Here is a 14,111-nt window from a genome sequence, read left to right on the forward strand (position 1 = left end):
AACGAAATAAAGAAAATGAAATGTACTGCCATCGCCTTTTTCGGAGATTTCACAAATTGACAAAACATTAAACAGCGTGATTTTTATATTGCATGACAGCGAAAAGGTCAAATGGAACAATTAATACTTTACAAAAATTATCAGAAGCTGATTCGGTTACAGCGTGAGGCAAGTCCTCCAACAAGTTAGCCGCTGTGCCAGCTGTGACCGAGGCAGAATGCAACAGTATAAATCAAGTCTCCATCACACAAGCTCGGGGCCCATAAATAGCTGGGTGTTATTTCACATTCGACATTCAATATACCTCCCTTTCGATCCAGTCAAAACCAAGCAAGTGGTCCAGTAACCTTCCTTAGTACGGCGATATTCGGTCCATTTCATAAGCTCTGCAATCGCTTATCATTACCTTGAAAGAACACCGCGCTTGACTAAAAAGTTATCATTAGTTTGATATATCATGGCGCCATGGTATTTTTAGGCCATGTCATCAGCTTATCAGCGGTACCTGAGAGTACGCAAAGAATATTTCGCTTAAAAAACACATTTTTCCCTAAGGGATCACTTAATTGTTGATGCAGAGCGCCGATAGCGGCACATTAGTACAGTTAAAACGTATGAGAAATCGCAGAACTTGCCACTTCACAAAAAATGAAAACAGGGAAGAATCTGATTTAAATAGATTAAAAGTAATCCAATCAGCCCATTTAATACACATTTCCATAAATCTTAAGATAAAATATGCTTAATGTATTCGAGGTTAAAACTCTAAAGGTGACATTTTAGTATGATACAGACGTGTTGCAAAAAACTGTTTTAAATAGCAGTGACCTTGCAGGCACCTGGGCATTTTGATTGCAGTGTGTTTTTAACGGTGCAGTATTTAATCTGATAAATCATGCATTAATTAATAGTATTCGTGATTTTTAGTGGACTACGATCAATAGGAAAATATTCGTAGGTTAGTACACTCAACCACCAGGTCCAAGTAGTTATAAGGTGTGCGAGATTTTTTCTGATAAGATTGCTCCATCTGCATAAAATAGAATATCTTAAGCAAATTCAGTACATTTCTCTGGTAATTCTGCAGTGCAAGAATTAGCTGCAAAGGCTTCATGACATCCAAGAGACCTTAAGTAAATCTTTGACTGGAAGTACCACTGATGTGATCAGCACTTTGTAACTGCAATCGAGTTTCGGATACATGTACAGCAATTTAGCATTTGTCTGGGTGAACGTTACACCTCATGTGTTGTACTTCCACTTGTATATGACTTCCCATCCCTTTTGTACACTAATGGCAAACCATTTTTAAGTCGATATGTCCCATTACGACCTTAGTAGAGTCTCAGAAAGTTATGCATATTGTCCTGCATATTAAATTTAACGCGAGAATGGGTGTCTTCCAAACTAACTATCAAATTTTGGCCGGTTTGAGAGACCGAAAATATCTTTTTGTTGACAAATTGAGGAGGAGTTTTGGATAGGAAATAATATGTAGATTTCAAAGTTTTCCAGCAAAAAAAATCTTTTTTATAGACGGCAGAATATTGCAATGTTTAGTTCATATTTCCCTAAAAATAATAATCCAGTCCAAACCCAAATGAAGCGCGACTGCAAATCCTCGTTTTGCATCACATGTGTGTATAGCGATTCGGTAACTAACTAAAAAACAATCGCATTGGGTTGACCGAATTTGTTATAACGTTTGCAGTCCTTAGCTGGGCTAAATAATGGTTTGGTCATGGGAGCCATTGACTTCAGACTGCTTTCCTAGTGGAAGAAATGAGTGAATAGCAAATGTCATACTTATCAATTCGTGATTACTTTACAAGACTATACTGTAATTTGAGATACGGAAGATGCTCTCTAGAAAAAAGCACCGCGTTAGTTTGGCAGCACAAGCCCCATATTCCCTTAATTATCGATTTGTTTGAGTAACTTTTACTTTAAATAATATAGTAGTAAAGTTATTACTGCCTCGCTGGAACGCAATATGAATGACCAAAACGCCTTTCAATAAGGGGTGCTTTTAGTCAAATACGTTGTAAATGCACCAAAATCTGTTTTTTATTTAGTTAACAGTTCCCTTGTCTTTCCAAATTTAGGGCCTTGTAGTTATTGTCTCGAATACTGACGAAAACTACCATTGAAGATTTCTACAAAATATTATCAATTTCATATTTGCAGTGGTAGCATAAGTAAATTTGGTACGTTACCTGTATGAAATCAGCCTCTTCAAAATACAATGATAGGTAAAGTGAGTTAGCTTTTAAAGACTCGTCACTGATTCCACAGACAAGCGTCGTCTGCTTCCGATTCCATTTAGAGGCGGTTAAAATGCAAACAGTCTTTGAGAGGGATAGCAAAACAATTCGTTTTATGGGCAAATATCCCCCGATTCGGAAATGTTTTTTTTTTTTTAATTCTATCAAAGTTTTATTAAAATATGAAAATGGGTCACTGATAAACGGTTGAAAAAGCAGTAATTCCCGTGGAAGTATTTGACTCGTACTCATTTACTCACTCATTCATTTATTCATCCATTTATCACACTTCTCCATCCAGCTAATGGGGCTAGAACAAACATTTTTTTGCTCATGAATCATGGCTTTGCAAAACAGATGTCTCCCTCCCACCATTTTACATTTATTCTCCGTGACTTTTCTTGAAAATCTGAAGCTATCTAGAAATCACATTGTTGCGGTTTCGTTGCAAGTTTTATTTCATGGCATTTCATCCGTAGTTTGAATCCACATTAGCGAAAGCGAAAAGTGAGCATACCCAAATAACTTAAAACCGTGGATTTTTCGTTGACTGAATGCTCCGATTGTGCTCCATCGAAGGAAGGTGTCCACATAGACTCACAAGAAAATAACTTTTAAAATCGCTTTGACTTCCGGCTTCAGTTCAACAAGATGGTTAATGAAGAAATGATGCCAGGTAGCTCTTAAGGAACTGTTTGCTATTTTGGATAAAGATATTAATTCAAATCATCGTCTCAAGACCTTATACCGTTTTAGTTAATTGTTCCAAAGGGAAGTGAATGGTACACGGAATATGTCCACAGTGGAACATTAATCGGCCTCTGGCAATAGCACCTAAAATGAGTCGCAAATCAAAAGCTCCGAAGAATTCCGCATCACGATCTCCAGCTAATTCACAGAAGTGATTTCACCCTCTATAACGAATTCATCGCATCATCTTCGCTCCATTTCCCCACTTGTCTGAAAATCAGTGGAATAATTGCCTCCACTGAACGGGGTGGAGGGAAGTGGGAAGGGGCAAATAAAGATACCACCAGAGATGATACTCCAAAGAGAAGGCCATTTAGATGTTATTTGGCTTTAGGACCCTTTTTTTCTCCTTAATCCCGTTACGGCATCAGTGTCGTGGCCTCTCCTTTGCGCATTCAGCCGACTTGTTTTACTGTGCGCTTATAATAAAACATCCATAAACTGGTATCCTTTGTCTCGTCTTCAAGGATAACTCGGGGCACTGTATTGTATTTAAACAAAATTGGTAAATTCTCACATTTTATTACTTTTGAACTAGTGACACCTCTTTGTGGAACCCTTAGTCATTCCTATAAATGAAAGAGTTCATGCCATTAGGGCAGAATATGCATTGCCGATGTACAGAATGGCTAAAGGGCAACTGACATAGCCCAGAGGTTATGTCGCCGAGCGGTATTACACTGAGTGTGCCCTTTAGTGCCCGTGTAACCAAAACGACAAACTGAACGAATTGTTAAAGTATTACACTTTTACCTCTCTTTTGAGCGTTGTTTCAGGCGCTTACCTTCGTCATTTGCCCGCGTCGGTCATCACAATGTAATCGGTGCTGTTGGAAAAGCATCCGCAAACCAACCGCGCCAGTCAACACTTCTACCAGCAACAGTGTTAAAGTTAAGTCATTATGCCACTGGTCTCTCTTATCAATTTTACGGGATCTGGGGTTTCATCCTGGTAGGTTTTGTGTTAGGGAAAGGAGGAATGTGCAAGCTGTTACGCATGTTCATCGGTAGTCGTAGGAACACTAGCCTAAAAGCAGTCTTGTTTAATAAGATACAGGATTTAAAAAGTTTCATGGGGACAGGAATTCGAGCTTATTTCCTCTTACCACTTTGTTCTCATTTCAGTACTACCCAGCCAAATCTATCTGGGCTCGATCCGGCTGACGAAGAGGTAAAGGAGGTATCGCATGTTCATTCTCTTGACATCTTCAGATAGGTAATGTCAACAGCTCCATAACTAACTCTTCCAGATGGTTCACGCCAAGTGTCGCTACAGATGTTAATAGTATTTCTGCAACGCCTGAGACTGGACCGATTGCCGAAGGGAGGCCTCATTTTCAATCCATTTGCTAGAGAGTTGTCCCAAATTCTCCTATCAGTAGCGTGTGCTCTTCTTCCGTTACGTTAGAGCTTAGCATTTAGTAGTGGGAATCATGGTGGTTGTCTTTAGGATCGGGTCCGCTTTCCACTGTCACTAATGCAGCGCTACAAGAATTCTAGATGGGCTGAGGGAATATATGTATGACCTCCAGGGGGAAACGTAAAATGACCGCGCTCCCTAGTGCCCGCATTACCAAGACAAAAAGTTAAACAAACAGTTAAAGCATTACACACGTATTTGGACCTTGTAGAATTTTGGCGTGTTCTCATGGGTTGTGGAACAGTCTGTGTATTAAATGCACAACGGTTAATTGCGCAACAGACATTTGTAAAGGTTCGGATTTACACGCTTACTGGCAATCCTCGGTGGTGATTACTTTAGGATATAAAACGACTAACCTCACTCCTTACAGAAGCTAAGTTTGGTAGTACTCAAACCAATTAGAGGGTGTTCACATCGGGGAGGAAATTCGGGCTGAAAAAAAAAACTTTACAATCTTTTGTATGGCGGTTAGACAAGTCCGAAATTTTTTCAACAAAATTAACAAATCATTTGTTGCTGACCACGAGGCATGCAAAACAGGTCAAGTTCGAGGTTCGCTTCTTAACAGACGGTAGGAACTGGCTAATAAAGCATTTATTTCACAAACTGCTCGTAAAAAAATTTGTAAAGGACTTTTTAAATTCAAAGTCCTACTAATTTAGATGGTATCACTACAATGTAATTGCTAAAATCATGCTCTCGATGTGGTGGTGGGGTTTTGATTACATTTGTGCTTGCATTTTTTGAGTTCTATAAACAAATCTCCAAATGAAATCGAAAAACTTCCGGATGAAATGGCAAGGTGAGAGCTTAAGAGCATAAGTAGTGTAAATGAGGAAGCAGAAAGTTGCGAATGTGTAAAATTGAAAAGGAGATAGTTGACAAGTTAAACGAAACTGAACGCAATCCTTTCGGTCATTAGGGAAACTAAAAAGTTGGAAAATGAATTACTTTGCAAACATTCTAACACTTTGACCACTTTTCCGTCTGGAATCATTCCTAAAAGCGACTTAAATAGCACCAGTATGAGAGAAGGTTACTATCAGCCGTCATCAGGGTCGAACGGTCATCGGTGTGGGAGAGGGACAATGGCAGTAAGACGGTGACCGAACTCGACGTGGTTTGAGCATCTCACGCAGTCATAGACATTATAAGCACCTACCATTATTCCATACTTCAGTAAAATATTCCAAAAGGTAAAGATTCTTGTTGTTGCGCCATTTATTGAAGAGCCATTTAACGGTGCACTAAACACGTGCAGTTTTTCCTTCAAGGATCACTATAGGGGCGCATCGTTGTCTTCTTATCATTACATTAAAGTTAATTGTACAAAAAGAAGAAAAATTTAAATCCACCTTTTCACTCCATCTGCAATTTCCTAACTTTACGCAAAAAATAGTACGAGTAACTCGATAAGGGATTAGATCCAATTCTAGTGGAAGGATACAGAAACTTCCTGCAACATTTGTTGTGTGGCATGTAGCGGGAGAACGAACCGCGTAGAAGTAGTTCAAAAGTTGGACTCGGGTGTTAAAAGTCACTCAAAGTTAGATGAGTCACCTTTGTGAGGACCTCCTACCTTTGACGGTCACGAATTCTGCGTCCCAATAGCTAAACCAATTCGACAAGGGAACTTTCAGTAGCGTTCGGGCTGAGTAATGGAACAACTCAATTGAAACCACATCAGCAGGAAAAGTCGCGATTGCTAGGCCAATAAGAAAGCCCAACCTGCGTTGACAAGCAACATCCGACTTCGAATATTGTCACTTTGTCCAACTATCTGATAAAAAATGCGCTATTTTTAGCCGCTTGGCTGACTCACCGACATGCCGAATGACAGACTTGTGATGGTAAAAGCCTGTCTAGGACTCATACTCCAACGTCAAGCAAAACAGCGTGCATTTTAGTGTAGGGGAATGCAAACACGACTGTTTAATTGCTGAGGCCCAGTCAGTAACTTCTATTGAGACCTACTTACTTAATACAACTCAAATGTGTGGTAAGAAAACTCCTGTTTTTCCCTCTCCTCCTCCTTCTCCTCTCTTTTGGAAACAACCTCTACTGGTGACCTAGCCCAGTGGCTAGTCCAGCATTCTTAGTCGACAACAAGGGATCCCATAGCGCCTACCGTGAAACCTCGCCTAGAGCAAACTTAAACTTTCGCGTGGGACAGCGAAAAAGGTAGTTCCTCATGTTGTCCACGCCTTTGTCCTCGGCCTCAGCATTTCTTTTTGGCATACGCATTTGACAATCACATATAAGGTAGAAAAACAATGTGTTTTGAACTAGAAATAGAATTTGCAGGCATTAGCCCGCTTGTGAGGAGTTGCAGAAAAAAAAGGCGCTTTAAAAGAACATCTTCAGTTTTTCATTTCCACACAAATATATTTAGCTACTTGAGAGGTTTAGCACATAATGGGCCTCAAATAATGTGTCACTCAAAAAGTAATATGGCCTCTCTATCGAACAATAACATAAGAAGATGAGTCCTTTTATGGAACTATCATTAGTAGTCGGATTGGGCAAATTACTTGAGATCTGGTGGCAAGAATAATTTTTGATTCTCTTTGATCATTTGGTACGTTTCATTGGCCGATTAAGTTGGACTTATGCAGATGAACAGTCCATTGGGTGGAAGGTACAACATTTTGGGGATCATTCCTTAAAGCCTTTAATTTACCAATCCAGTTTTTAAGTGGGTAGGTCAAATTTATGGAAGGTCTCTGTTAGTCGTGTGTGCAGTGATTTGGTATCAACATTTATTTGCTATTAACTGGGTGGGCCCTTCCTTTCCCGAGGTGTGTACTTCCAGCTTGCCTGTAGCCTCCCCACCTTTCTGACCTGATTAATAAACCTTCCGGCATATTGGCACGGCTTACGAAGAGTTCAGAATCGACTGACAAACCTCGAAAAGTTCATTTAGTAGAATAACATCGCAATTCCTCGAATCCCGATGAAGCCAAAAAGGCAAGTAATGCCTGTTTTGTGGATCATCCTATTATCCATTTAACAACCCACCTGCGAAAAAATTAGTTCTTCCGTTTTCGCTAGAAAATTCTTCCCTTACTATGTACTCTTATAGCTCAATTTTAGTGCTTAAAAACTTGCCTTTACTTAAACGCTTTTTCCTTGCCTAAAAAAAGATGACAGTGCTCAAACAGTTCCAAGTGTCACTAATTATGTAACCAACATTTTAGGCTCAAAATCCAGCGAATTAAAACAACACCAGGACAAGATGACCCCTAAAACCATGCTGCTGAAATAGTAATGAACGATGGTTAATTCCAGTAGCTGCTAAGTCTACTCTCAGTAGTTTTCTTTGCACAGCATCCGTGCTCTATCTGAACAAGCTGATTAAAAAATATCAAAGGATCCCAACTCCAGCTGTTGCATAAGCTCTTAGAAGTGAAAAACCCTGAATTGCTCGTCAAAATTGTGCAAAAATATAAATAGACGATCAAAGATGACACTTTTGCCGCAGCAAAAACGTAGAACTCTTAATACATCTGTAAATATCTTACCCCTAACAAATTCGTGGGTTTTTCGTGCTCAAATATGTTTACAGTGATGATTGATCACTTCAGGAAACGGACAGTGAAGCCTTGAGTGATCCGTATCAAAATAACGGTAGCTGGTGCGTTCGTCGGGCCAATTTTATGGCTGGTTAAAGGTCCAGGGAATGGAAACCACTTCAAATCATAAATCTGGTCAAATTGGGAGAAGCAAAAAGGGTCGAAAACTCTAGAATTTTAGCCTTTAGTGCATGGAAACCACCGTCTTCTCCCATTATTAGTAGTCACAATTCTCTGTGAAGCCATTAAATCACTGTAAACTTGTTTTGTTACGGATTGTTTCCTTTCCTCAACTCCTACCTGCTTCAAACATTGAACTGAGAAACACGGTATTTGAAAAGTTCTACGTTCTATGGTGTAATTTATGAAAGACATCTTCTTAAACCTTTATTCATTAGGACTCCGCGACCTCTTAATAGATACAAAGAGGTCATTATTCTTCACCCGCTAGGCACCCGGGTTGCTTTTCGGACGATGACTTCGGACCAGCAACGACAAGCCTCCATTTGAAGGGAAAATTGTGACAGTCAATGGGTTAACTCGGCTAAATACACTATCATTGATAAATAATTCAGATAAATAGTCCTCTCATGAATATGTAAAGGAAAGTAAGACTTTTTGTCCATCGTGGTCACTTGATAGAGTAAGGCCCAAACCCAAACTCAAGGTAAGGTTACGTTTGTTTGGGCACCAAGAATATTTACTAAAAGAAAGATGAACTATAAAAAATGCTTTTATTATCATTTCAACAATGTACTCCATGCTATGACTTTAAACCTTTCTGTTTTCTAAATTGTGAGAATATTTGATACACTTATGACCAGATAAAATATGGGTGTCACATATACGTGACGCGCCTGCTGGACTCTTTCTTATGTAAAGGAAAAGCTTCAAGATTTCCTCTTCTTACATATTTTTGAGGCACCAAAAAGATTTGTTCCTTAAAGAACTCCTTTAGGAGAAGAACTAGTTTTGTAAAATTATGTAAATTAACGGAACTCTTCCTTTTTTTTCTGTTTGTCCAATTGGCACGGAGATATAATTCTAAGGGGATTAGTTAATGCGGAGATTAGCAAAAAAGACTGTAGAGGACCGAAGAACCGACTAATAAAGGATTTATCTCTTTCTGACCATTCTACAGGGAGATCACATGTGTGTTGCCTTATCTGTCTCGTTCAATTTTCTAAGATATTTATCTCGTAATTACAGTAAAACAACCTCATTTTAAAGCTAAGTAGGTGGCTTTGAGCAAAGACTCCCACGAGATCGCTGCAGTGTATGTGGGTGGTATAGTATCTGTGATTAAGGGGAAAGCACTTCGTGTCCATCAGGCAAATTAGACTTTTCCGCCCTCAGACCTTTGAACTTCTCACAACTGTTGAGTTAAAGTGGAATGGGGGCTTAAAGATGCCACAAAGCGATCTATTTAGCTCTTTTTGCTTAATTTTCCCGTCAAATAAGCAAGCATCTACAATTCCCAGGCTTTGCTTAGTTGTTGATAGACGGTTTAATACAAGCAGAGGCACCCTTTAATGCGTGTAAATGAAGAACCGCGAAGAAAGCATTACAAGCACGTAATTAAGCTGCCATTTATATGAAGAAGGGTGAGACTACGCGGATAAAGCACGCGAAATGCTCTGAAGCTACCCAAACCACCGAAATGAAAGGCCTAGAGACTTCACAGCGTTGTTGGTAGGGATACTAACTATGTGGGGAGAGCAAGGGGCCTTACAATGTGAAATGCAGCTTTCTAGACAATTGATAGGGTACTTTCAGAAGCACATCAGCTCATTTATACATCAACTGTTCAAATGAACTATTGCATCAAGAAATCAAACCTTTCCACTTATATTCGAGTGGGGTTCAAAAACCTATACTAGAAAGACATCAAAGGGAAAGCGGCACCAAATACTGACCAGTCAGATATTAAATAGACTTCTGAGTAAAATCGCTACTATTCCAATGTCATGATTGAGTTGTAAAAATGAAAAGTACTTGACGCAAGCTATGAACCATTTGCCACCACCTGCCAAACAAATAAAGATGGCTGAGGTTCTTCTCAATTCCACTGAGTCTAAGTAGTGATTATTGGTGTGCCTTGATAACGCAAAGGTACCTAAGGAGTTCATTTTCAAAACATTGCCATGCTGCCAACCTGCCTTTATAAACAAGGTTCCTGTTTCTCTGCTACGGAACCTTTCTGATGTTTTCAGCCTCTAATCCTAATAATCAGAATGATTGACATTTTCAGGAAACCTGGAGATCACTAAAATTAGTGAACGCTAAAACGGGAATTCATTTTAAGCTAAAAGAGGGGGGATGTGTCAGGTGAGATGAATGAAGGAGCATCTCAAACCATGCCTACCAGCGAAACGTATAAGGGTAAAAAGTGTGATCGAGTGCATCGTAGGTGTTTCAGCTTGACAGTAAAGGCGCAAACTGATGCTTTTGCCCCTCGCTTTCACTTAGTTGGTTGGCAACGATAAAAATGGAGGAATTAGAACACAGATATCTGTTACATAAAATAAGTCCCACTCCCTGAGGATAAACGTGGGACAGGAGAGCCTTTCGAGAAAGAGGGTAAAATTATTAGAAATAGAAGTAGTTACCAGACCAATTAGAATAACATATATTATTGAAATTTTGAGTAATTTGGGGGCAAACATGAAGGCCTTCGAGGGGGAAAATTCACGTACTTGGATGAGAAGCTCACTTCCCTTAAAACAAGAAGGTCACTTCCTTCCAGGCGGGCATGGATCTGCGGAAAAGAAGGAGTGTAATAAAATAAAGAATAAGCTAGCATGATGAACAATAAAAATACTGCCATTGTGGATCATAAATATAAGTAATGCTATTATTAGACTGCATCTTGTGCACTTTTAAGAAGTACCAGTGGTAAATGGAAGGAAACAATTATCAAGCTCAGAGGGAGAGAGCTTGTTTCGCACACTATATTCATTAATGCTTTAAGCAGAATTGTCCTTTGAAGGGAAAGGGATCTTTCTGAAAGAGAGGATGTTGTGATTACCGGTGCAAAAATTTTGTTGAAGAATAACTGATGATACATTGAGCAGTCAGAGGGTGCTCGTGATCAAGGAAGAGAAGAAAACGCCGAGCATGACCAGATAAAAAAATTATCGTAATTTCTGATGTTCGCAAAATTAAGCCTTTAAGATGTAGCCAACTCTAGCTCTCAGTCTGAAATCTCACTACTTCTGAAGTAGTGACTAAGACAACACTTAAAAAAGATGGGGCCTATGAAACAGACTTCACGAGATTCACCACCGCCTCGGCCGAATGTACATTCACTATGCCTGTAGTCTTCCCGTTCATCTCGACGATTCGCAGTGTTACATTTGAAGCAGGAATTGTTGACCCACGGAATGGTCAGAAGGTGTCTGCAATGATGATTGAGGTAAGAACTTAAATAAAGTAAAAATCCTTTTTACCAAAAAGCACTCACCAATCTACAAATTAGGCCAAGCTATTGAGAAGGTAAGGCTGACAAAACAGTCGAGTAGAATTGATGCCGCTTGATCTGCTCAAAAATAAAATTTATAGACTATACTCATTACTTTTGATCGTCCCAGCATTCTGCTCTTATGAGATAAAAAATCTGTTGAGGCATGCAGACAAGATGCCTCGGATTTGGAACAACGGAGGAGACTTAGTAAATAAGTAATGGGTGAGATAGAGGGAGAGTGCCAGGGCGCGAGATAGTGAGGGTATGTCGTGAGTCGCACAAGTTACCCATTAAATATGCAGGCGAAGTGGTGGTTTGGGAGAGGATGCAGCGCCATCTGCACAGCGTCCCGTCAGGCTTGCATTTACAGCTCCAGCAGGTACGTGTACGATCATTTTCCCCTACCAAATTGAAAACAGGGTGGGATTCAAAAAGACATAACACGAGGTTTTATTCTTTATTCTTGTATCCCCAACGACCTTTTTAAATAAGGGATCTTCATTCAATTAAGGTGATTTTTAGAGAAAAACTTACTGCTATGATACGGAATGAGCAAGGGAGATGCAATGCATCTTTTGATTACCTAATCCAGGAGAACCTCTTAGAGCGCCTTGAGTGGGCAAACGTCCTCCTGTGCTAGAACACATTGATACATTAGGGGACATTTACTGCTATCACCTCTAAACAGTAGCTTTACTTCGGTACATTTAAGACGATTTCGGTAAGTGCCTCCATTATTAAAAGAAGCAATTGCGGCTCTCCCTGCCAGAATCTTCCAAGGACATCTTAATTCCCCCAATCCTGACTTAAGACCCTCTCAAATAGTACTTCCTTCTTTGTTCAGAGCTGACACAATTCATACCATTTCACAAGCAAGATATTTGACTGCATCCCCAGTTGCCTTGTCTACGTCGTGATCTATAGAAACCGTAGAGCTGCCCACAGCTCCTGCGGATCGCATTTCATTAGGTACACAAATAGGGGTGCGCTGTACCCGATCCCTCAACTTCAGAACTCCTACTCTGCGACTGTTTCCACCGGCGCTCGTATCCACTAAGTCGTTTTAAGCGTGACTTACCTGTAAGTCCACCGAATAAAATGTTCAAAGCCTTATTTTTGACAATAGAGGAACTATAAAAAACCCAAATAAAATATCTTGAATAAAGTCCTCATTATTATTACGGTGTCACGCAACATTCCTCAATCAGTAACGCCTGAGTCGTACCTTCAGACACTGTAAGGTGGGTGTTCCGGGATGACACTTTACAATCAGGAGGCCAAAAGATTTCCGACACACCTCTACTTAAGCATCCATCACAAAGCATAAGAGATAAATAAGGTTTTAAGTGTAAAGAAGGATTGGTGGGCTGTTAAAAGGGTTGGGATGAACTGATTATCACATCAACAACCTCCACGGTTTCAATCTCCAACAGCTTTCCAACAAATCCCACATCTTGTCATGTCTTCAGAGAGGATTCAAACGCTGCAGTCGTCAAAATCAGTTTACCACAAGCAGTAATTACCTCTAGAGGTAGTCGCTTTTAAAGTATTTATTTCAGGTGTCAAGAATGCTGACAAACCCTGAGAGTTTCCTTTTTACTGTTAGTTTTAACTTTTCCTCCAGTAATATCTATGTAGTAAAGCTAAGTTCAAGTAAAACGAAATCATGGTTGAAAAACTTCTAGTTCGTGAAGGTAGTTAGGCCTTCTATAAATAGAAAAGATGAAAAAAATTCATTTCAAGGTGGAAGAACTATTAGGGGCTGTGGGGACATAATTTATGAAGAACAAGCAGCAGGCTTGCACGATTTATTTCTCTGCGGTTCTGGAGACAGGGGCAATTGGACAAAGAGAGAAGAATAATTAGAAGGGGAAAAGTGGGCAGTGTCAGAGTATTGATGTGACAAGAATGCAGAGAGGAGGGGGACGAGAGGGGGAGGCTTACTTGTTTGCCCACTGCATGAGATAGTCCCTTCAATGTTTACCTTAGGGATGTGCTGCCACTCAAAGGACAATTATGCTTGTATTCACCACCCGTGTATACTTGAAGCAGGTTTGTTGAAGTAGAGAGGGACTAGGTTTTACTTTTTCAATCTCCTTTAAAAGGTGTGGAAGAAGTTAAAGCGCAGTGGCACGAGTGAGGAGCTGTCGCGGAGTTCAAGCATTGACAAACGACAGGGAGAGGATTGGTAAAAGTCCTTCATTAGTAATTCTCCACAGCTCAGCAGTTTTATAAAAAGTATCTTCCATGACGAAATATCTTAGGAAAAATTATTCCTATGTACACAGTGCCAGTCATCGAAGCTTCATACAACTGTAAAGATACTTGACCGCAGCGTCACTGATCCGCCTTTTCAATTCTACTGGATCCGGTGTTTAGTCGTGTTTTGGAACTGGATTTGAGGGTAGGAGAGTATGCTGGTCATCACGCGTGTCCATAGCTGGTCGTAGGGAATGTTAGCTTAAAAGCAGATTCATAAAAATAAGACCAAGTTCAAAGTAGATTCGTGGGGATAAGTTATAGCCTTTATTCCCCCTTGCCAATTCATTCCCACATCAGTGCTGCCCAGCCATGGCTATCTGGGTTCCATCCAGCTGGTAAAGAGGTGGAGGAGGTCTTTTGCGTTCACTTGATTGACAT

The 14,111-nt window shown here is 40.0% G+C and overlaps 1 protein-coding gene across 1 annotated transcript in view; it reads right to left on the bottom strand. All coding sequences in view use genetic code 11, as the record gives it.

The window, feature by feature from the left end:
- Positions 1-2,075: 2,075 nt before the first annotated feature.
- EGR_03042 (hypothetical protein) overlaps positions 2,076-14,111 on the bottom strand; it is a gene marked incomplete at both ends in the record, with an annotated part of 14,188 nt that continues 2,152 nt past the window's right edge. The window contains 11 exons of the mRNA XM_024492291.1: positions 2,076-2,156; positions 2,217-2,460; positions 2,866-2,962; positions 4,805-4,868; positions 5,112-5,186; positions 8,624-8,711; positions 8,857-8,974; positions 12,550-12,602; positions 12,654-12,838; positions 13,052-13,114; positions 13,151-13,178. Of these exons, the coding sequence (XP_024353217.1) occupies positions 2,076-2,156; positions 2,217-2,460; positions 2,866-2,962; positions 4,805-4,868; positions 5,112-5,186; positions 8,624-8,711; positions 8,857-8,974; positions 12,550-12,602; positions 12,654-12,838; positions 13,052-13,114; positions 13,151-13,178 (1,096 nt within the window). The remainder of the gene's footprint in view (positions 2,157-2,216; positions 2,461-2,865; positions 2,963-4,804; positions 4,869-5,111; positions 5,187-8,623; positions 8,712-8,856; positions 8,975-12,549; positions 12,603-12,653; positions 12,839-13,051; positions 13,115-13,150; positions 13,179-14,111) is intronic.

The sequence above is a fragment of the Echinococcus granulosus genome, assembly GCF_000524195.1.
Source record: "Echinococcus granulosus chromosome Unknown EG_S00015, whole genome shotgun sequence".
NCBI lineage: Eukaryota > Metazoa > Platyhelminthes > Cestoda > Cyclophyllidea > Taeniidae > Echinococcus > Echinococcus granulosus.